This window comes from Perissodus microlepis, chromosome 6, assembly GCF_051167445.1.
Source record: "Perissodus microlepis isolate ML-2025 ecotype Zambia chromosome 6, ASM5116744v1, whole genome shotgun sequence".
Taxonomy (NCBI): Eukaryota; Metazoa; Chordata; class Actinopteri; order Cichliformes; family Cichlidae; genus Perissodus; species Perissodus microlepis.
Genome location: NC_140466.1, coordinates 12337389 through 12360579, shown reverse-complemented (window position 1 = coordinate 12360579; position 23191 = coordinate 12337389). Strand labels below are relative to the sequence as shown.

General features: G+C 39.1%; 2 protein-coding genes across 4 annotated transcripts in view; one reads left to right on the top strand and one right to left on the bottom strand.

Moving 5' to 3' along the window:
• Positions 1–3451, top strand: part of tmod1 (tropomodulin 1) — a 22271-nt gene extending 18820 nt beyond the window's left edge. For all 3 annotated transcript variants that reach the window (XM_084930844.1, XM_084930842.1, XM_084930843.1), the window contains one exon: positions 318–3451. In XM_084930844.1, the coding sequence (XP_084786970.1) occupies positions 318–336 (19 nt within the window). In that variant the 3' untranslated portion in view covers positions 337–3451. The remainder of the gene's footprint in view (positions 1–317) is intronic.
• cplx2a (complexin 2a) lies at positions 3218–23191 on the bottom strand. The gene is made up of 4 exons (XM_084930846.1): positions 22972–23191; positions 21524–21607; positions 6132–6310; positions 3218–4881 (listed from the first exon to the last, which is right to left on the bottom strand). Exons 2-4 carry the CDS (start codon positions 21552–21554, stop codon positions 4690–4692), a joined length of 402 nt encoding a protein of 133 aa, XP_084786972.1. The 5' UTR covers positions 21555–21607; positions 22972–23191; the 3' UTR covers positions 3218–4689.

Here is a 23191-nt window from a genome sequence, read left to right as displayed (position 1 = left end):
AACATATATTCTGTTTTATTGTGCGCAATAACCACAAAGTAATTACTGACAATTTCCTAAGGTCACGTTTAAGAAGACGCTGTCCTGTTCTTTCCACTGCTTATATTTGTCCTGTGTATTTATTCACAAAGAACTCTTACACGTTGCAGCCACCAATTTGTTGTGATGTTCTTTTTGCCTTGCTTTTTCTGTGAGCTATCTTGCTTCCTGTCAGTTAAAGAGGTCAGCTTTGCTGTGCTGTTGCTTAAGATGATGAGGTTGATGTTGTCTTTCATCTTTCTTTCTCCTGTAACCTTCCATTTTCCCTCTGTCTACAGTAAGAAAGAGAAGGCTTGAAGGAGGACCCATTTTCCCAAAGTGTCGGACAAATGTGTAGAAACCAGGGCTACCTTCAACTCCTGCCATCTGTCACCCCCTTCCACTCTATCAGGTTCAATTGTTTTGGTTTCAGAGACAGTGTCTGAACTTTTTCACTTACAGACTTTTACTTAGTAAATGTTAAATGATCCATTTGGATTAATTAACAGATCCTTCTGAGTTTCCAGTGCATGCAACAACAAAAAAAGTGACATTAATATTATTACTTTGTGCTCTGAAGTTTGCATTTTGACATATTTTCTAGGCTTGGACAGCTATAACTGCAGCTTTTTGTACAAACCAACTCCTACTCTGTAATTTTGAGTCTTTCAATGCTTCATCGAGTGTTTAGACCTCAGTGAAGGGCTTAAGGTCTGGTTTTGAATGTGGTCCCATATGAAAAGCGATGGGCAACTTTTAGCAGTCTGCTGAGTTGAATTTTAATAGTTATTATTATTATTATTACTACTGTGCTGTAAATGACTGGTGTTGTCACTACTGCTGTTGCTTCCAGGACACCTTACAAGACTACGAATTTCTGCCATGTCAGAATTATTCATTTAAATTGAATTGAGAAAAAAAAATGAACATCTGGTTTTGCCCCCATCTTCTGATGTTTTTCTCTTTTCATTTTTCAGTGTGAAAAAAGTATTTAGTGACTCATTTCGATACTGAGCTACACAGATTCTTTAGCAATTTACAAATAGCTGTATAAACCTGGCAACTGTGAGATTTGTCACTACATACGTATTTATTGAAACAGACCTGGGAAAGAGTCAGAAACCATTCATATGACTTGGTTTGACTATGCTGGATAATCAAATAACCAGTAGTAAAAACGTTGCTGTAAAAGAAAATGTACTGTCAAATTACACTGTGACGTTATCCAGCGTTTATATTAGCACTCGCTGCCTGTTAATGTGCAATATTCAAATGCCAGTGTAATGTGCTTTATATTTTCCTTTAAATATCCAGCGAATACGGCACTGTTATATAGAAGTGTTTACAGCAGTGGCATTGTAAGAGCGCCAGAGAGAGAGAGAGACAAGAAGCTCAACAAATTCTGAGAGAAATTCCTAAAAATAAAGATGGTGTTAGAAAAAAAACTCCCAGAGAGTAAAAAGTTTTTGAAAAACTTTGTGATGGGACAAAATCTGCAAAAAAATGTAACAATTTTAAACAGATAATTTGATGAGATTCTTTACATGCAGTTTTTTTTTTAGAATAAATGTTACATGGCTGCCAAGTGGCAAGAGGGTTTTTGCTTACAGTCACCAGATTATATTAACCCAAGCAACTTGTGAATATTTCAATGGATTTGTTTTACACTTTCAGCCAGGTCTGGTTTGTTGATTGTTTGTGTTGATTTGTATTTACTGGAGCTACAATGTGTGTTTTAGTATGAAATGACTTTTTTACTACAGGTTTCACATTACTCCCTAAATCCAGGTTTGTTGTATTTTTGTATGCAGGAAACCTTTCATGTCTTTGCAGCTTTCAGACTATAACAATCCCCCTTATTCGTATGAAAAACAGACTATTTACAAGCATGTCTGGCTATGACAGGTACTGAAAATCAGAAATATGGTATTGCACCTTAATCCTTTGGAGATCAAAATGAAATGGTTCTCATCATAGGCCAAAAAAACACCCGAATAAATGTTGATTTTATGCTGCTGTATACTTTGGAGCAGATAGCAGGATTTCTCATAACTTTAAAAATCAGCAGTGCAATGAAGGTAAAAGTAGAGTTAGCTGTTATATAAGCAGGAATTAGAACAGTTCCAGTAAAAATCACAGGATGGTTTGTTAGCTTTTATTAGCTGTCGATGAATTATTTGTTTTAGGGAACGTTTGTCTTCCTAATGTGAACAACTCTTGCTCAAAATTCTGATTGCATGTTTAAGGGCTAATAACACATTCAGTGTTATTATTTATCACCACTTTGTTACTGACAGTGTCAAGGCCAATGTCCAGTGAATGGTCGCTATCTTCATTATAAAGATGAAGAATTGAAAGCTAAAAGTGCAAGAGGACTCTGCTCTCACAGTCTCTGTGTGTCATGTTCTTTTCTCCTGTGTAGGGCTTTTTTCATATTGTACTGCTTGACTCGGTTTTTTCATAGATAGTTCACATTTTTTGTTCTGTTTTATGAATTAAATAAAGCTTGAAAATTGTCTTTGTTTATACACCTTCAGCACATTTGATACAAAGACCGCAGGGCCCACAGTGCCACTCTGTGGCGAAAGAGAAGAATTACACCAAGCTGGTGAAGCTTTCCATCCCTCTTGGCTACGGTCCTCAATGGTGGCGCTTGGTTGCAATTGATTTTATACAGCAACAAGGAAAAAAATCCACATGTCATATTTATGAAAAATTACAGGTTCTCATTGTCATTCCACAGAGGTTGTAAGCAATGATCTGAAAAAAAAATATTTTAATTTCATTGGAGGGAAAAATTACAGTTTTATGCATCATTTGTTTCAGTACAAGGTTATTACAGTTAACTGGACTAAACTAAAACGATTTTAGTTAATCGTGATAAAAAATAAAAATGAGACTGATTCAATAAAAGGGCTAGATGTTACAATCCCTGATAATTGTGGAATGGAAATGGAATTTTGTTATTACAAAAGTAACTAAAATGAAATAAAATTCAAGAAGGAAGGTCTTTAGTTTTTGTTAATTTGGTGAAATTCAACATGGCAAACACAAACACATATTTATATTCTATTATTGTACCGTTCAGAACGTCTTAATTGTTCCAATCTAACAAATACTGCATGTATACTGAGACTGTAAAGTGCAACTTACCATCATGATTTAAATATGGAATATCACAAATAAGACAGCGACACGCTTTTATGTGTGAACAAGGTTTTAAGTTTTTATTGAATCTCAGGCAGAAACATACATGATAAACCTTTATTGCTCATGGCAACCTGCATTGCCCTCATTGGACCATCATCACATCTAAGCCAACAATAAGAAACTGAATCAAGCATCACTTTAAATCGTCTTTGAAAACACACCAGCTTTTTTCTGTGTAGCTAAATTAGAAGGCAAACTGCAGTATTCACTGTGTGTCTGTGCGTATCGAGGGAAGGTGGTCTTTTTCTCACAAATCATTGTATAATGCGAAACCTGGTCTTATAATTCACTCTCGGCTCAACGCTGCTTATTCAAAAACACATTTTTTATTCACACTGTTTTGTTATTATTCTTTCCCTTTTAAGTGATCCTGATGGTAATAGTATATATGCTGTAAATTCTGGTTTTATGGCTGAAAGCTTAAGGTTTTTGGCTATTATATGAACAGCCAAGCAGTCATTCTTCATCAAAACAATAAAATAAAAAAAGGAAAACCCTGCAAACATGTAAATTAAACTTCCTGAAAGCATACATATTTATATATATATATATATATATATATTTTATTACTAATAATATTAACGGTTATATAGACATGAAAACACAGTCAAACTCAGGTGTTATTGCCATATTATTTTTTGCATGATAACAAAGAGGATAAAAGGAGACCGAGATGATGGGAGCACATATTCACACGACTAACTCTTACAGACAAATGGCATGCAGGACGTGAAAAGAGACAGAATGTGAGAATAGAAACATTTTAAACACTATACTACATGAAGGGCATTGTGGGAGTGTGTGAGGAAGGTAGACGACAGGTTTTACAGAGATTTTAACATTGTGTGCAAAAGGTTTCACATTAATTTTAGACAAGGCTGAACATAAAACGAGCTTTAGGAGCACACAAGAGTAGTCTTTAAAGTTCCTTTTTAAAATATGGCTTATCAAGTTATTACTTTTTCTTTTATAGACAGACATACAGAATAATATTTTTTAATATATAATATTTTTGATTGTTTTTTTGCCCACATGGAGGGTTGTTATGCACTGCCTTATTTATGTACAAACTGAATGAATATGGTGTACAAGGGTATTATTTTCCAGTGGTGCAAGGAAGCTTTTGCATCCCTTGCAGGGGACAGAAAAGGGAGTTTAAAACTTCTCAGACTAGAAGGATAAACCGTCTAACATTTGTCTTTTCCCTCTGCTTGCTGTTAGCTTTGTAACATAACTAACGTTCACATGGCCGGTAAGCCAGCCTAGCTTAGTCCAATGGCTGCAGTTCACACTGTTGGTGCATTTCTTCATCACAAAACCTTGCCTTGCCAAACAACATAACACTTTGCCAAAATGTAACTTCATGTTATTTGTTTAGATGTGTTTGAGAAAGGAGAAAAACCAAATTAAAGTAACTGTAGCCTGTGAACTAAGCTAGATAGTGTTAGCTAGCTACCTAGCTTACTTCTTGAGCATGTCTTGCAGTGGGCCTGGCAGGTATTTCATCACTGTGTCCATGATGCTTTCTTCCTCCTCCTCATCACCACAGCCAGCTGGCACAGCCTTCTTAGGTCTAGTCAAGCTGCCTGCTGCAGGCTCTTCTTGGGCAGCTGCTGCCTCAGCCTCGGCCTCTTCACGCTTTTTCAAGCCATACTAGAGTTGAAACAGAAACACAAGTTTGCTGATAAGAGTTCAGACAAAAAATACATTGCAAATTTGTATTTGACAAAAGCACACAAAGAAAAAAAAGCATCCATTTAAAAAAAAAAATGTTGCAATCAAAACATCATGGGAAAAGAAGTATTATTGCGCTGTCCGCCAGCTTTTTAAAGAGTGAGTGCTTCTTGTGAATCACATTTTTATAGACGCCTACACACTACATTTGTAAGATGCCATTTCTGGTTGACAAATGTCAGTCAAGTAATTTAGTAATCATAAAATAAAGCAGCTATGCATGTGACACTGCTAGCTTTGCCATGCTCCAGCAAGGACATGCACATAGTGTGGGCATTTTTCACACAATCTGGCACAAAGGAATGAAGCTGTGGAGGAAACTGACAGTATCCTTTTGGTGACAAGCACTTTAGGAGCTGTTCCTCACTCTTTGTTTTCCTCCGGGAGAACTTAAGAAGTATAGATGAGGTGACGAGCCAAGGGAGGAGTGCTGCTTTTCAACCCGCTGAGTCACAGTGGGCTATTCCCTTCAGACCTGTCCCACCCACAGACTGCCTGCCTTTCACACTGCAGTGAAGTGGTTACACTGCAGCCACTGCAGTTTCAGCGTCTCTACAGCCCTGACTAGTTTGTATAAAAGAAATACAGTGTGTAATCATGGAAAAAAGACAAACGTCCAAATAATGGCCTAATAATATATATGTATATGTAGCTTCAATTGTATCCTGGCTACCATTACTGTTTCTAAATCAATCCAATCTCATCTCATTTTTCAACAGCTTTTTACTTCTCTACAGCTCCTTCCTGATCTACTGATCTATTTCATGGGTAAGAGAGCTTTAAAAATAGCACAAAGCAAGCACAACAATGTCACGGTAGTCTATTTTAAACATGTTTTTTATATATATATAAATAAACAGTTGTGCTGTCAAGCCACCAAGATGAGAAGCCTTTAGAAGGTACGTGAAAAACAAAAGAGAGAATGGCTTCTAAAAATCCAAGTTTTTTGCCCATATGCATCTCTCGCACAGTAAGCAGTGCTCATTGTATGACATTATTTAATTCTGCATTAATTGTTTCTTTACTGTCTTTGTTTTGGTGGTTGTTTTCCTTACAAGACTGACTGACTTACTATAGTTCTGTTTGTTGGGTTGAAAACTGTAAATTTTACTTTTAACCTACTCTACCTTAGTTAGTCACAGTGCAAAATCCATTTTTTTTCATTATACCTTATCTCTGATGCCTTGTCTCATCGATTCCCTCTCAGCCTCCATCTTGGCATATTTGGCCTTCCTCTCCTCCTCCTGCTGCCTCAGTGCCTCCTGTCTCTCCTCCTCTTTTTTCGCTGCATCAGGGTCCTCTTCCTTTTCCTCCCCACCAAGCATTTTGCCAACATCAGGAGGGCCTCCTGAGAGACACGAAACAAAAAAGAAACACATTAGACACAACAGCTGCTCCAGCAGGCTTTCAAGATTGAGCTGTCAAATTAGTTTGCGAGACACAAGATGACAAGCAGATAAACTGACTGAATGAAATAGAGGCAGATGTATTTCACAAACACAGGTACAACCTTCAGCATTTCATCTTAGAGCTATTATTATCTGCCAGTATCCAATGCTATTTGACATCAAATGCAAAAACATTTCCGTTTTTGGTCTTTTGCTGGCCCTTTTCACTCACTATTTAATTTTCTTAAACAGATACTGTCTGAGCAGTTATTAATGGCACCTCTAATATGTTTACAAGCTGATTTCAAAGATTCTTTTAGCACAGCTCCTTTGCTGCCTGAGTTAGTTACAAGCATGGTTTAAATTAAAATGTGGTACTTCCAGCTACACCACAAAAGCTTACCTTTACTCATGATTAGCTTTGGACACCACAGTTCTTCTTATTAATCTAGCATGCCATCCACTTTGTTGAATGCAAACACTGCACTACAAGGGCACCCAATAAAAACAAGTACTCTACTGTAGTGTCTTCAGTTACCCACAACTGACTGAAATTATTCCTGATGTCTTTACTATTTGTATTTTTTTTAGTCCTGCACAGTTGCCGTGGAGCATAATTTCGCTTTATTGTCATTGCTCTTTGTTGGCTCTCTGATTCTTCTATTCTAATTCCAACCAGATGCTGTTTCACAGTCCATTTGGGGAATATGTGTTTATAGTTGGTGCCCTCACATGTCGTGTCACAATAAAATAGAGGGAAATGGATGTCTGCATTGACCGTGATGTTCACCCTCTGCTGGTAACACTTGGTTATTAATTCAGAACTCACAGTATGGCCCATTTTGCTTGATTTGGGGAAATGAAACCAAAACATATCAGGCAAAGTCTATTTGAAAGACCAGTGCAGATGATCTGGTCCCAACAATCATCTGACTCATACAAAACTGAGACAAATTTTGATGAAATGGACAGTAAAGTATACCAAAAAAGGCTGCAAAAAAGAACCTTATGCTGGACCCTATTTAATATTGCTGGAAAGGCATTTGCAAGTCCCTTGTAGGTGAGATCATTAAAAGCATTTTAAAAATAAAAAAAAGCAAATATTGGCTACTGGTGGTAATTAAAACATAGCTGAATTTGCCCTTTCCTTCTAAATTCCAGTCTTCCACAGAGTTCTGTGCTGAAAGCAATGGATTTTATATTATACATGCTTCCCTGAAGTCATGTTATCATAAAACACTGGATACATGTTCACTATTATGCAGATGATACCCAGCTGTTCTTATCTAAAAAGGCAGAAAAATGAATACTTCACGTGAATGGAGGTCTTAAAGACACAAAGGTCTGGATGACCTATAACCTTCCACTTCTAAATTAAAACAAAGCTGGGGTTATTGTATTTGCCCCTAAAAATCTCGAATTGAATGTAATAAACTTCTCCTGATATACAAAGTTTTAAAAAAAATCAAACAACATAGAAACCTCATAGAATCACATGATTTAAACAGAGCATTTTGCTCCCACACAGCATGTTTGCTTGTGGTTCCTAGAGTTTTAAAAGTAAAACAGGAGGCAGAGTCTTAGGTTATCTGACCGCTCTCCTATGGAACCATCTCCCAGCTTGTATTTGGGAAACAGACACGCTCTCTACTTGTAAAAGCAGGATTACAATTTTTCTATTTTTCCTTTTGAAGAAGCACATAGTGAGGGCTACAGCAGGTGACGCTGACCTATCCCTTTGTTAATCTGCCTTATGCTGCTGGAAGATGACCCATGATGCACTGAAAATGACTTCCTTCAGCTATTAAACGGCATGCCATGAAATGTAGTCTTTTCTCCCACAGTTTGTTTTGTCCTTGTGTCTCTATGCTCTCCTTTTTCCCCTCTTCTCTTTCCCCTCATCCCATAACCTGTCCCTAATGAGTTTGGTTGTGCTGGGAATCTTCATGTTGAAAAGTAGTTCTTTTGTCCCGCTGTTGCCGAGTGTTGCTGCCAGGTAAATGCCTGATGGTTGAGTCCTTACCTTGCAATATAAAGCACACTGAGTTAGTGCTATGTAAATATAACTGAACTGAATGGAATTCTGCATTAACTAAGTAGTTTAAATGTTAGTGACCCCAGTAATGGCTGCACTCCTAATAAGTATCAATGTGGAATTTGAGGAACATAGATGACATCAGATAGGCTATAGATCAAACGGTTTTTGCATAGCACACTGTTGATGTATACAGTTATTTGCCAGATGACACGGCATACGCTGTTTCTGCAACAATCAGATGCAAACAGGAAAAAAAGACGTACTCAAGAGACTAACAGTATAATCAGTATGACACAGGATGAAAGAATGGTGACAGATTTCAGAGAGTACACAGTTCTGTATATTAAACTACAAGGCATAAGCCTTTGGATATGCTTTACACAAATCTGCTTCCTGTGCCTGTCAGAGTTATACATCTAATAAAATAATACCTCCTGATTTCAGTACAGAAAAAGTTGACTTCTGCAAACACGAACAATAGAAAACAGTAGAAACAGTCATCAAGCATCATGATATAAAAGATTAGGAGAAAAACCAGTGGTCTGAAGAATCTTGGCAGAGACGGGAGGAGATAAGTAGCGAAGAGGCGGAAAGAAGAACTGGAGAATAAGGAATCTAGGATATCAAGGCAGTCTACATCCGAACATTTTGACAAAACAAGAAGGGAAGCAAGAAGAGTGTGATGAGAAGGAGAGAATCTGTCAAAAATAATCGTCCAATTTGTTGAAGTGTTCCAGTTAGTGGGATTATCCAACAGCTCATGTGAAGTTACAGTGTGACACAGAGAGAGGGAAAGTTGGAAAGGAAGCAATATGGAGAAAGTGCTCAATGAAGAAGTTGTGTTAGAAAACAGTGAAGTAAACGAGAGAGTGAGGTTAGAACGAAGAGTGGGATTGAAAAGATAAGAGGCGGGCAAGGACGTCGGACGAGAAAAATCAAGCAACCAAGACACAAGACTGACTACGCCTTCAGTCTTCCCCTGGTGCTGTTAGTTTTTCAGATTCATCAGCATAATAAAAACAAACTGTAGCAAAATGTGGAGAGAGATAAAAGACATTTAAGGCAGAAGACGAGAAAAGATGAGTTGGCAATGGGCGAGCACAAGGGTGCTGAAGGACAGAAAACAAAAAGCACATTTTTGTGTTGGGTAATTAACAAAACACAAATGACACCAGTTTTTCTGCTCACATCTCAAAATAAATTGCATCAAATATTCAAACAGAATTTAGCATAAAACAAAGCAACCTGAGTAGTCACAAAACACAAGTTTTAAAGGATGCCTGTATTTCCATAAGCAAAAAAGGTTATCTGGGCTTTGTTAGAACAGACTAATAGTAAAACTGCTGGACAACACTCGTAACATTGAATCATTACAGCTTGTATGGAGAAGTAGGCTTATTTGCCCTCTTAGTTAACCCCCAAATTATAAATTTTGTTTTGCAAAAATTCTAATTGTAATAAAGGCCCTACAGCTCATTTGATCTATAACCTCAATAAAAATACATTTAAAAAGTCACATTTTTTATTTTAAGTCACATTTAATACAACATATAGCACATATAATTTACAACTTATAGTCCTAAAATGGAAATAGGGTACGATTTAGCACAGAACTACTTTAACTGACAAGATGCTAACTTGAGCGTATTGAGTGTCCTCATTTTCTTAGTCAGATCCACTTCTCACTCGTGATTTAACTAAACAGGATGGTGATGGTAAAAATGCTCACAATAGGGCTTCAAAACAGGACCTCAGCTAAAGGGCCGTGGCTACACTTAAGTATGCTGAAAGATCGCCTAGAAGAACACAATATCAAAATCTAAAAAGCTCTCCAGACACAATGAGGAAGAGGGCGATTGAAAGACATCAGTCTTAGAAATGTTACAAGGCTATTTCTAAGGCTCTGGGGCTCCACAGATTCACAGAGACTTTATTACAAAGGAAGAAGACTTAAAACAACAGTAAAACTCTGACAGCTCAGGTTGCAAACACACACTGTACCAGTGCTTATGTAAAAAAGTACACTCAACGGAATAAGCTCCAACTCGTGTATGAAATGGAACACATTAATGTTCTAATGTTAAAAAAACATAAAAATAAAATCTATAACAGGGAGGAAAAGTTTTCTAACCCTGGAGCTACACCACCTACGGCTGGTTTCCCCCGCTTATACTTTGCTAGGCTTGCAAAAATAAGGGATTGACAACTGGAGAACTAGTAATAGCTCTATCCCAGGGGCTAGGAAAGAAGACTGTAATCTCAAGACAGTTTGAACAGGTGTTGTATGGGAAGCGTAGAGCAGAAAAGCTACAATTATTAACAAGCTCAGTGGTTCTCAGACCTTTTTCCCACTGCAGAGGCTGAAAAAGTTCATACTCCAAATTCCTTCAGTTCTATCATTCAATGAGAATAAAAACAATCCAAACTAAATTTCTTCTATTTCTTTTTCCATCAATACAAATTTTGTTCATGCAAGTTAGTTTCACTCCATATCTGTGTTCCCTGCTTATCCACACCCAGCCAGCAGTGAGTTTATTCTCAACCAAGATTTTAAGCATTGCAATAGCAGCACTTTTTTCAGCATTTAACGCAATTTATCAACAGCATTAATGAGCCACTTGTATTAAACTGAAAAGGACAGAGAAAGACAGAATCTCTTTATTAAAGAGAATAAATTCAGAGGGAAGGAAAGAAGTACAAGGTAAAGTGAGGTATTAGCTGCATCAGCATTGGATGAGTAGCACATAGAAGCCAACACAGCAACATCTGGCAGAGCATGCTATACTTGCTCCTTTCAAGTCTGCATCTGTATCAGACAGTGAAAGAGAGGGAGGTTACAGCTAAAGTCCTTAGTTGTCAACATATATGGTCAAACATGAGGTTTTGCATGGTTATGCAATTTCTTTTTATATGTCTTTGAATGCAAGTGCACATTTCATATACTAAAATGTGCACACATGTTCACACGATGATAAACATTGTATTGCTTTCATATGTGCTGAGAAAAGGTACCATTTAAATGGTAAATGGACTAGCAGTTATAGAATATATAGTACTTTTATCTAACATTCACACACACACACACACTCAAATGGATGCATTGGTGGTAACTCGAGGTTCCGTATCTTTCCCAAGGATGCTTCACCACATAGATTGGAGGAACTAGGGATCAATCAACCGACCTTCCAATTAGTAGAGAACCTGCTGTATTAAGTTAAGAAATTTTGAATGTTACCAGCCCAGACAATGATTACTACTAACTGAAACACCACTGTTCTTTGACCACTGGTTTAGTCAGGAAAAAGGCACTGCACTATGCAAAACTATGGAAACTGAAATAAATGTTTACATGAATCGATACTGTCAGTGTCAGAAAATCCCAGATAAACATGGACTTCAAGATCAGCTTATGGCCCAGATCTGGAATATTTCCAACAGAAGCTGTGTAAACAATGCCGCTGAATCCTGTCAGTAATGCAATGACTCACAACTAGCTGAGCCTCACTGTCAAATAATTCCCTAGGAAAACACGGTGAAAAGGGCCCTCGGCTCTTATTTTAACAACACTAAATCAAACCAAAATAAACTTGGTCTGGTTTCACAAAATCCTATTTGTGCATTCAGATCATATTTGTTCAAATAGAATAAAGGATGATAGCTTTAAAACTGAGCAATGAGTCTGGCTGTTGTTTTGTAAGCCACTTGCCACAGATACATTAACGCCCTTTTAAACAAAAGTAAATTTATTTAGCTTGCTCTTATCACAAAGCTGTGGTGAGGTATGTTTTTCAATTAAAATCAGTAATATCAGCCACTTTATCCATAACAGACATAGACATGCCCTGCTGTGCCATTGGATATTGTAGATAATCTTGCTACTGACCACATCGAAAATACAATTCCAAGATAATCCAAGTACAACATTTTAAGTCATTTTCCTGTATCACCTCTCTTTTTAATTAATATACTATGATTTCTTTCCTCCGTGTTTGGGCATTTCCTGCTTAATAAGAAGTGTCATTTCTTTAATCCCTTCCTTCTGAAAGTTCTTCAGTAAATCTTTGTTAAATCCAAAGTCTTGAGGGAAAGTGGCAAAGAAGACTAACCTTAGCTAACTCTCACAGAGTTTCAACTTTTGACAGAATCAGATAAACAGTACTTATCTCTCTTTTCCCACTCAAAGTTCTCGGGCAAATCCCCTCTAAGCCCAGTGTGTGGCGAGAAAGTTCGCAAGTGTGCTGTAAAGATTTCCAGCAAGTTTGGCCTTTGGGATATAAGTCATTGTCTCAATAACAGTTTTGTGAGACGGTGGAGGAGATGGTGGGGAGCATGTTAACTGTGATTTTGATTTTTTTTTTTTTAGCCTACTAATTGGTAGCAGCTTTAATGCCAGCTTATATTCCTCTTCCAAAAGTGTCCCAAGGAAACATCTCCACCCCATTACACCAACAGCAGCCTGACCGTTGCAGCTAAAGTCAAGATGGGGTGAGCAATCAGACCAGACCAATCTTCAATTTTCTAATTTTGGTTAGCCCATGCAAACTCTACTCTCAGTTTCCTGTTTTTAGCTGTCAGGACTGGCAGCTGGTGTCGTCTTGTTCACTGTTCAACATATGTGTTCTTCTGCATTCCTTCGTTTTAAGGTGGTTATTTGAGTTACTGTTGCCCTCCCATCAGTTCAAAGCAGTCTAACATCTCCTCTACCACTCACTGGATATTGTCTTCTTTTTCAGACCATTGTCTGTAAATCAGAGATGGTTGTGCTGGAAAATCCCAGCAGATCAGCAGTTTCTGAAATACACAGACTTTCATTATCGTTCTGCCACTCTTCTTTTTATTCTGGTGCTTGATTTCAACTTTGGCAGGTCGTCTTGAAAATTTCCACAAGCCTGAACGTACTGAATTGCTGCCATGTGATTGGCTGATTAGATAGCTGCGTTAACAAGCAGTTGAGCTTATGAGCTGTCTTCTAAGCAAGTTTGTGCAAGACTTGAGATTCGTTCTGAAGGTACATGGCCATTTCAGCACAGGAAAAATGGTATTAGTAATAAAAATGCTGCAGCAGCATGTAACATTGCAATCGTCAGGCTATGAATTCGAAAAGTGATACTTTCTCTGAATTTGCCTTTCTTTCTCTCTCAGAACCCCTTCCCCGTCTCTCTCTTTCACTTAACCATGCCTTATACGGTTGAATAATTTAGTTGTTGAATCTGGATGTACCAAACAGACATGCAGTCACGCACACCTTGCACTCTAGCAAAAGCTCAAGGTCACTTTTGGAAATGATTTGATTTCTTGGAGTTAACACAAGAAGAAAATGGGAAAATTATGTGTGGGTGTCAGCTGTAGACCTCCACACCAATCAAGTAATGAAGGCCTCACTCCCTTTGCCAATCATATTAGAAGCTTGCTAAATGTGATTATCTCTACTTTGAGGCGATGGGGTGAGCAAGCAAAATCTCAAGGTGTCTCCTCTGTTCATTCCACCTCAAATAACACAGTTTTGTCAGACTTAACTAATGAAAATATCTTATGATCGCATTTACGTGTTAGAGTAAATAACTAAATATTATTACAGCAGAGAAACGATGGGGTTTCATATTTTTACCAGGAAAAACTAGCATGTTCTCATTTTGTTTACAATATGTAGAACACTAATTTGCTGAAGCGGTAAATTCTTTGTAGTTTTTAGCCAACAGTTAGCAGTCTGTGTAAGCGTGTTTGATCATGGTAAAATGTGGTCTTGGAGTCTTTTACTGCAGCAGGAACTACCAGATATGTGGTGAAGAAATTATTACTGGGTGCTCATGGGTCAGACGATGGTATCTAGCCTTAATGGTTTCCAGACAACAGCAGAAATGAGCGATTCAGCTATGCTGGCATACTGATCTTTTAATTTAATGATGAAGGAACTGTGTGTATTTAATTATGAGACATTATTCATGTCATGGTCTCAGGTCTTTGACCAAGCATTTCAAGTTTGGGACTGAGTCTGATTTCTTAGCTCCAGCTTTTGGTTATAGTTTGATTTTCATTGTTTTCATTAGTCTATGGCCTTCTGGTTTTTCCATATGATTGTCATGCCTCAGTGTTTAGTTTCTTTGTTCTTGAAATCTTTTTTATTTGGTTTTATTTTTCAGTCTTACCTTGTTTATCCCCCCCGAGTTCCCTATGGGTTATTGTAAAATTTTTCATCACTATTGGCGATTTCCTGTTTGGTTACCTCCTGTGTTATTTTGAAAGTCATATGTTCCTTGCACTTTTTTTTTTTTATTATTTTAACCTCCCCTTGCCTCTTTCCCCATTTTGAGTATATAGGCCCAGTCTGTTCTTTTCTCCTTTGTGAGAGCATCTGTTTAACCTCCTCTGTGTTTCTAGTCAGTCTTACATTATGTTTTACCACCTGTTCATGGACTTTTGCCATTCATGGACTTTGATCTTCACCCAAACAAAGGTCAGCTTTCTGTTCATTGGTTTCACATGCAAGTCTCCATATCATTCACAACATCTGACAAATAAAACAAAATACTCAATATTAAGCATGCACTCTATTTAATTTCTAATTCCTGCCTTTTATTCTTTGGGTGTCATATTGATAATTATATCAATATGATTATATCAATATCAATAATTATTCCACTGTGCCGATTCAGTTAGTTGTCTACTGTCCTACTGCAAAGTCCCCCTAAACAGATCTTCAAAGCTGGCCTTCAGGTGTACTTGAACTTCACACCTGTAAAGTTTCATGACTGTGTTTCGTGTCATGATCCTGGGTCTTTTGACCCAGCGTTTTAAGTTTGTTTATTTTGTTCATTAGGTTATCTAAGTTCATTTGGTTATTAGACTCCTTGTGTTTTCTTCCCCTGTATTTAAGTTTCCCCTCACCCTTCGTGTTTCATGCTGCGTGTCTTATGTTATCAAGTTTGTATTATCATGTCTGTCTCATGTTTCCTGTTTTATTTTGAAGGAGTCGTGTGTTCTTTGTTCATTGTATTTAGTTTCACTTCCCTTGTCCCCTCATTAGGCTCATGTCAGTCAGCTGTTCCTCCATGTGTTCCCACTTCCCCTAATCACCTCCTGTGTATTTAAGTCCTCTGTTTTCAGTGTGTGATTGTCAGGTCGTCTGTTGTCCACGCCATGTTTCCCATGCTTCCAAGTTCCTTGTCTAGGTTTTTCTTATTGTTTGTTTAGATTTCCCAGTTTAGGTTTGTGTTAATTTTGCTTCAGTTTGCCTTGCCCTTTGTTTGTACCTTTTTTACCAGCCATATTAAACGGCTCACTTTTTGTTAACATTCAAGTTTTGTTCCCTGTTCCTTGGAGTCTGCATTTTGGGTCCTTTTTTCAATTCATACAGTCTGCCCTCGCCAGACTGTGACAGTTTTGCACATTTGGTGCCACCAACAGACAAACATATAAACTCTAGTGTACACGAATTGCAAACTTCTGTGTAAAGACAATCTTCTTGGCACATTTAACCTTCCCATAGCTGAAGAAATTGTTGAACAAATGGAAAAAATATAAAACTTGCGTTAACGTGCGTTAAATGAGTAATTAAATGTGACTATTGACTAGACGATTGCACTTCTGACTTTTCTGCAGATGCAGCAGTCATGGTGTCACTGCTGTTGCCTGAGGCCTTCAGAGTTTGATTGAGCTCCAGACCTTGGGACTAAATGACTAGCGCATTTAACAGCTTCCCATTCTGTCAAACTAACTTCAACTTTTAGTTAGGAGTCAGGAGGTGCCAAGTCAGCACTCAGAGGTCGAAGCAATCACTTGACAAGGAGACAAAAGTGGATCCGGAATTTTAAGATTGAAAGCAAAAGCTGCGTTACTCTGTACCATAAGTCAGAACTAGCAACAGATCTTCACGGATGAATCATAATAATAAAATCTAATCTAAATGCATAATTTTTTGTTTCCATAATGGAGATTTTTAGGATGCTGTGGGCTTTTAAACTGTAGTCCAAGAAGCTCAAGGTACTGTATAATTTAATTTAATTTAATAATTTTTTTAAATGATATAAACATGCCTAAACATACCTGTTCAAGTGGTTGTAAGATGTAAAATGTCTGCATCACCAAGCAGGTGCCTACAAATTTTTCAATTACACTGTTTGTATATCCCATCTAGGAGCTTTCTGCAGCTTGCACACAGCAACAGTATAAAAATACGCTGGTAGGTTTTCATTTTTTTTTTTTTTTTGTAGTTGTTGTGTGAGGAAAAATAATATGTCTGGGAGTCGCGTGACCAGCGGTGTCGATTGTGGCAAATGCAGCAAACTACCCAGTACTCTTCAAGCTTTGGATCTTAGTCCTGCTGAATCATCACAGTTAAACATCGCTCTGTTTTCTTTCAAGTATCTGTAACTAAAGAAGCCCTGGAGGATTACTTAATGCACTGGCAGCATCTTCTGTCACACAGACTCTCATCCGCACATTGCCAAACATACTCAGCAAAACACTCAGTGGCAGGATAGCAAATCCAAAAACAGGTAAAAAAAAAAAAAATCATCACTGGATGGAAACGAATGCTGTAGAAATGAAGAAATGCTGCTTGATTTATTCTGTTTTCTGTCTCTCAGCAAGCTACCTTTCTGCAGATTGTTTAAATTGTCTCATTAAGGTTGTCTGAATATTGACTTAAGGAGAAAAAAAATAGTCACAGGAATAAATGGAGGTCATATAAATGTTTCTGTCAGGAGTTTTTCAGTGTATACATGCTAGTGCGGATAGTAGGGGTCAACACTAACAAGGTCAACACTCCCGAGCCAGCTTTTCCAGCTCTTCTGAGGGAACACCAAAGCTTTTCCAAGCCAGAGCTTCTGGGTCTCCTTAAGGTTGCCCATGACTACACAACCTCTCTGAGACAGCATTGTTGAGGCATTCTAATCAGATCCCCAAGATACCTCAGCTAGATCCATTCTGAGACCCTTCCAAAGCCCATAACCCTATCTCTAATGGTGCCCCTAAACAGCTGATGAATGGTAAATGGACTGGCTCTTATATAACACTGTTCTACTCAAAGCATTTTTAACTTCCGACATGGTGAATGAGTTACTTGTAAGCATATTTCCCCAACAGCACCACAAGATGTTCCCTCTAGTCTAGTGCTATGGAGACCAGGCTTTTGCCGAAGTCTCCATTTTGACATCCAGGATATTTCTAGCCTGACAAGCTATGCCACATCCCATGCTAGGCAGGCTAGCGTAAACATGTGTTGGAGGTTTTACATTGACACCATTTCACATTACAGGTTGTGCATCCTGACCATTTAATAGGATATGTTTAAGCCTGTAAGTCATTGTTTGACAGCTCCACACATAGCAGGGGGGCTGGGAGAGGTGTGTTGCTGCACAAGTCGACAATGTTGAAAAGGATGACAAAATTGAAATCAGGAACAGTGATATTTATGGCACAGTCAGCATTTTGATTGATATTTTCCCTGATATCTCATTAAGCACAGTGCTGCACAGATTAAATTTAGAACTGATGTTGGTGCTTGATGAAACATCATGAGAAAAAGTTACCGGTACCTAAGTCACGCTCATGTCATTGAAATCCACCCAGTATTACTGAACATATTTCAGTCTCAATTAGACACCCACTGTAAGACATTGCTAATTAATAAAACATGTTATTCTGTTTCTTTTCTTTTTTTAATTTCATAGCTGTCACTGAAGCCTCAGGGAAATGTGAGAAGGGAGAGAGGGGTTTGACACATAACAAAGGTCACTGGTTGGAAGGAAACCAAAAGCACTGTATAGCTCAAACTGCTAAAGCACGGAGGAGACTCAATGATCCAACTTAATTAATTAAATAATATTTCACAAATATTGATTTACTGATTTTCAGGCTCTGAGCATCAGATTGATAGCTGAGCTCATTGATTAACTGGCTAACTAGCTTGCCTCCTTCATTAACCTTTCACCCCCCCTCAGGGAGCTTTCAAATTCAAATTCAAATTCAAATTCAAAATTCAAATTCAAATTTTATTTGTCACGTACACAGTCATACACAGTACAATATGCAGTGAAATGCTTAGACAACTGCTCGTGACCTAAAGAAAAAAAGAAAAGGCTATGAATAAGATAGGAAATAAATATGAAAATTAAAAAGGGTAAATTTAACTAGGAAGGAATAAAATAAAATATAAAAATTAAAGTTAAAAATGAAATAACTGTACAACACAAATTAGAATGAAGGGTAAATTTAACTGGGAAAGAATAAGATAAAATATATAAATTAAAGTTGAAAAATAAAATAACTGTACAACAAATACACAATACACAGTATAGAACTATATAAGAATGTATGAAGAAATATAAATATATATATATATATATACAATAACAGCAGCTGTACAAGTATTAACTGGAAATGAAGAATATAATGACCAGTGTTGTGCAATCCACATTATTTAGTGTCTTGTGCAGTGCAAATATGCTTAAAGTGATTAAGTGATGAAGTGAAAAACAATGTCCAGAATGTCCAGTGTGTGTGTAAGAACTATATGTGTGGGTCAGTACTGTGTGGTGGTGTGATTGAGAGACCGTATCGCCTGCGGGAAGAAGCTCCTCCTCAGTCTCTCTGTGTTGGTCTTCAGGGAGCGGAATCGCTTTCCTGACCTCAACAGAGAGAACAGTCCGTTGTTGGGATGGCTGAGGTCCTTCACGATCTTCCTGGCCTTGGTCCAGCACCGCCTGTTGTAGATTGAGTGCAGGTCAGGGAGCTCGGAGCGGATGGTGCGCTCAGCTGACCGCACAACCCTCTGTAGAGCTCGTCTGTCCTGCATGGTGCTGTTCCCGAACCAGGTTAAGATGTTTCCCGTCAGGATGCTCTCTATGGTGCACGAGTAAAAGTTCCTGAGCACCTTGGAGGGCAGTTGGAAGTCTCTCAAGCGTCTGAGGTGGTAGAGACGCTGACGGGCCTTTTTCACCACGGTGTTGATGTGACAGGACCATGACAGGTCCTGCGTGATGTGAACTCCAAGGTATTTGAAGCTGTCCACTCTCTCCACTGGGCACTCGTTGATGACGGGGGTCTGGTAGTTCCTCTCCTGCTTAGTGCTGAAGTCCACTATCAGCTCCTTTGTCTTACTGACGTTTAGAAGGAGGTTGTTCCTCTGGCACCAGTTCTCCAGATTCCTAATCTCCTTCAGGTAGGCCGTCTCGTTGTTATCAGAGATCAGGCCCACCACGACGGTGTCGTCAGCAAACTTGATGATGGTGGTGGAGCTGGTAGTGGCCACACAGTCATATGTGTACAGAGAGTACAGCAGGGGGCTCAGAACACACCCCTGGGGGGCTCCAGTGCTGAGAGTGGTGGAGGCTGAGATATGTCCGCCCATCCTTACTGCCTGTGGTCTGCCAGTTAGGAAGTTGGAGATCCACTGACACATAGATGAGCTGAGTCCCAGATGCTCCAGCTTGGTGGTGAGTGTGGAGGGAATTATGGTATTAAATGCAGAGCTGTAGTCTATGAAGAGCATTTTAACATAATTCCCCCTTCTAGTGTCCAAGTGAGTAAGTGATGTGTGGAGGAGATGAGAGATGGCATCGTCTGTGGAACGATTTGGACGGTAAGCGAACTGTAGTGGGTCCAGTGTGTCTGGTAGTGAAGAAATGATGAAGTCTCTGACCAGGCGTTCAAAGCACTTCATCACTACTAAGGTGAGGGCTACAGGGCGATAGTCATTGAGAGAAGCAGGGTGGGGTTTCTTCGGGACAGGAACAATGATGGACTCTTTAAAGCATGTGGGGATCACCGACTTTAATGATGTTTTGCAGTGTCAATACTTTGTGGACATTTTCGTGGAAAGAGGTCACTGTGTCCAGACTGGAACTACAGTTTGTGTAACATACAAAGGCATTAACAGCAATGCATCCCAGAAGGAATAATTATTAAATATTAAATATGACACCCATCCTGATAATCGTCAAACTTTTTCTCTGCATCCTTACTCTCTCACCTTTCTCTCACATATACAACAAGGATCTGTTCACGCAGACAGTCCTTTGCATTCACTGTAATTTATCTTTTATAAGGTGCACACATCTATATAACACACTACCCCGCCCCTGCACTGGCAGTGTACACAGATAAACACCCACACTGTCAAATCTATTCCCAATGTCTGCAGGGGGAGTGCAGCCCAACCTATGCAGAGCAAAACTACATCCAGTGCAGTGCAGTTGATTTAAGAATTCACAGCACAGCTGCACAGCACAGGAGCTATGCAGAACAAGGCAGCGCTTGCATCCTTTGCATCCCAATGAGGAGTTGGGGCTATGCTTTAACTCCAGCTGTAACTGCCTAACATCTCTGTAACCTGGACAACAGCTCAACATCATGCACGACTGACCAGGTATGAGTGAAACCGCTGCATTGTAGCTACTGGTACCACTTTCCTGCCCTTCACCTTGAAGCTATAGCTGACGAGAAGGATGAATTACAGAGCTATAATGAGGATTAATTAGGGGGCAAATAATAGCTGAGATAATATTCTAAGGGATAATACCTGAAGGCTTTAAAGGACAAAAGTCAGCATTAATTCTTGGCAAAACCGCCCTTCTCTATCTCTCTTGCCTCAAAAGGTGCCACTGGTTGGACTTGAAAAGCCGAGTCTGCTTGGGTATTAAAATCATGTGAAAACCTCATGCATTAAAATCAACCTACAGTAAGGCTGCCTCCATCCTCAGAAGGTGACATTTTGGAGATACACGGCTTTTTCACTTGACAGACGTATTATTGGTATATGACTAGATCTATCACTGCTGCTGCTGCCGTCCTATTTCATCTGCAGCGGTCCTTAACCTGGTTCCAGACTGATATGCTGGCCATAAAGACAAGGTTAAAACACTCAGCAGTTCTTGACAATAATGAAGCACTGGCCAACAGGATGCAGTTATTGAAACAAGTTATGTTGCAGCCTTGGAGGTTTTAAAAAACAGTTGGCATAAAGCAAAGAGGAAATATGATGCTATAGAGAGTAGTTTGATGTTGGATGCAGTCCAGTGTCTCCATAACTATGAGGCCAGTACCAGTATACTGCTGCTACTGCTGCCAAGCATCCTGTTAAATCCTTTACGCTGCAGTGCTGTTAAATCAACCTCACGCCAGGCAGTCTACTCACCTCCCAGCGCAGCTTTCATTACAAAATTCATGATGAAGCAGTTCTGTGTTCTCCTCCTTCAGTGGTCGCGTTACAGGGACAGACCTGCAGCCAGGGAGACAGAATACACAAGCTGTGACTGTAGGAACACCACTGTTTCACTCCAGTGATTCTTACACAAGTTTGATGGGATGGGTTTGGGGTGGGGGTAGAAATGACGAGGCACAATGCGGACACAACACGATGTTCAGATGGAGATCCCTGTTTGGTAAAGGAGTCACTCTAAAGAGAATATCTTCATATTTAGTAGCTCTCTGGAATTTTATTTCCATTAGCTGCGCTAAAAATGTACAGAAACCATCTCAAAATGTGAATAAAACAGGGAATAGTTAAACTTTGAGCGGTTAAAACATCGTTACCCTTCAGGATAACACTGTGTCCTGAGTTTGGTTGAGGCACCTGTGCCCTCAATTTACAACTGCGCTCTGTCTTGCGCATTTTATGCTGACACTGCTGGACTGCCTGCAATTTGTCTTCATGGAAATAACTCCCAGAAGCAGAGGGAAACAAACACGGGGTCAAAGATGAGCAAACCTAGGCACAATTTGTGTGACTGCATGGGTCTTAGAAAGCTTGACCACACTGCTTTTAATATGCATTCTGCTGATTTCTTATAGTACGTCTGATTCTTTTGTGTGAGTATATTGGTAACTGTGGCGTTTTACTGCATGTCTTATTCCTATAATAATCATTTACATTGGATTTGTAGGTATTCAGAACAAATCAACAGTTCATTTATAACTTTAAAAAGAAAAAGGCTATGATTCTCTACGCTGCTGCTAAGGGGCTCACAAGTGGATCGTGCAAACGTCAAGATACTTTGTAGTCATTTCAAAAGATTATAATGTCCCAAAGACATTTCTACAGCATTCAAAGCCTGTGTTAAATCCCTTTTTAGGACATAACAACCATGTAAAGTTCTGCAGCATTCGCACCATCCCACTGACATTGCAATACACACTATAGCAGAATTTAAAAAAAAAAAAAAAAATCCACTTGAGAACTTGCTGCACGGTTGCGGCATCGCTCTTTCGTCAGCGATTTTATGCTCAGATCATTTCCTGGATTCCTTCCTCTTCATCAGTCTCCTTAGCTGCACCTTTTTTCCTTCCCCCCATATGAACCCTCGCAGTTAACACTGTATTATTATCTGCAGCATGTCGCCACAGTTCATGCACAGAATGTACTATCTACTCTACAAGCTTAGAGCGATGCATCCCCTACTCTTTTCAGGGGACACAACTTACACACATGCCAGTGTTTTTGTTTCTTTGTTATTTTTTGTTGTTGTTTTTCAGTGGACGGAAGCATCTGCATCTTGTACCAAGTGCCCGGACCTATCACGCACCCTGTCCCGTACAGTGAAGCCACACGTCAACATCCCAGTGGTTGCTCGGGACATCCTTTACCTTGTTTTTGATCCTCGTCCAAGTCCCTTCTAAAAGCTTCGTCGCGGTGTTAAAATCTTCTCTCCTTCAAAGGGAAGGCGCAAAATACAAGCCGTGTGTCTTAAAAGCTGGCTTGTGTCTTTCTCCGTGTCTCACCGCTCACGCTCTCAGTTTGCGGACATGCCGGGCTGCAGCGGTGGAGGAAGAAAGACTATTCCTGCAGGACGAGGGAAGAACGTGC

What these genes read in the sequence shown, in the direction of transcription:
- cplx2a (XM_084930846.1), bottom strand. Translation starts at nt 21,554, where the DNA reads ATGAATTTTGTAATGAAAGCTGCGCTGGGAG. An exon ending in AATGAAAGCTGCGCTGGGAG is followed by an intron (nt 6,311 to 21,523) that starts GTGAGTAGACTG and finishes CGTGTCTCTCAG; the next exon opens with GAGGCCCTCCTGATGTTGGC. An exon ending in GACAAGGCATCAGAGATAAG is followed by an intron (nt 4,882 to 6,131) that starts GTATAATGAAAA and finishes TTTCAACTCTAG; the next exon opens with TATGGCTTGAAAAAGCGTGA.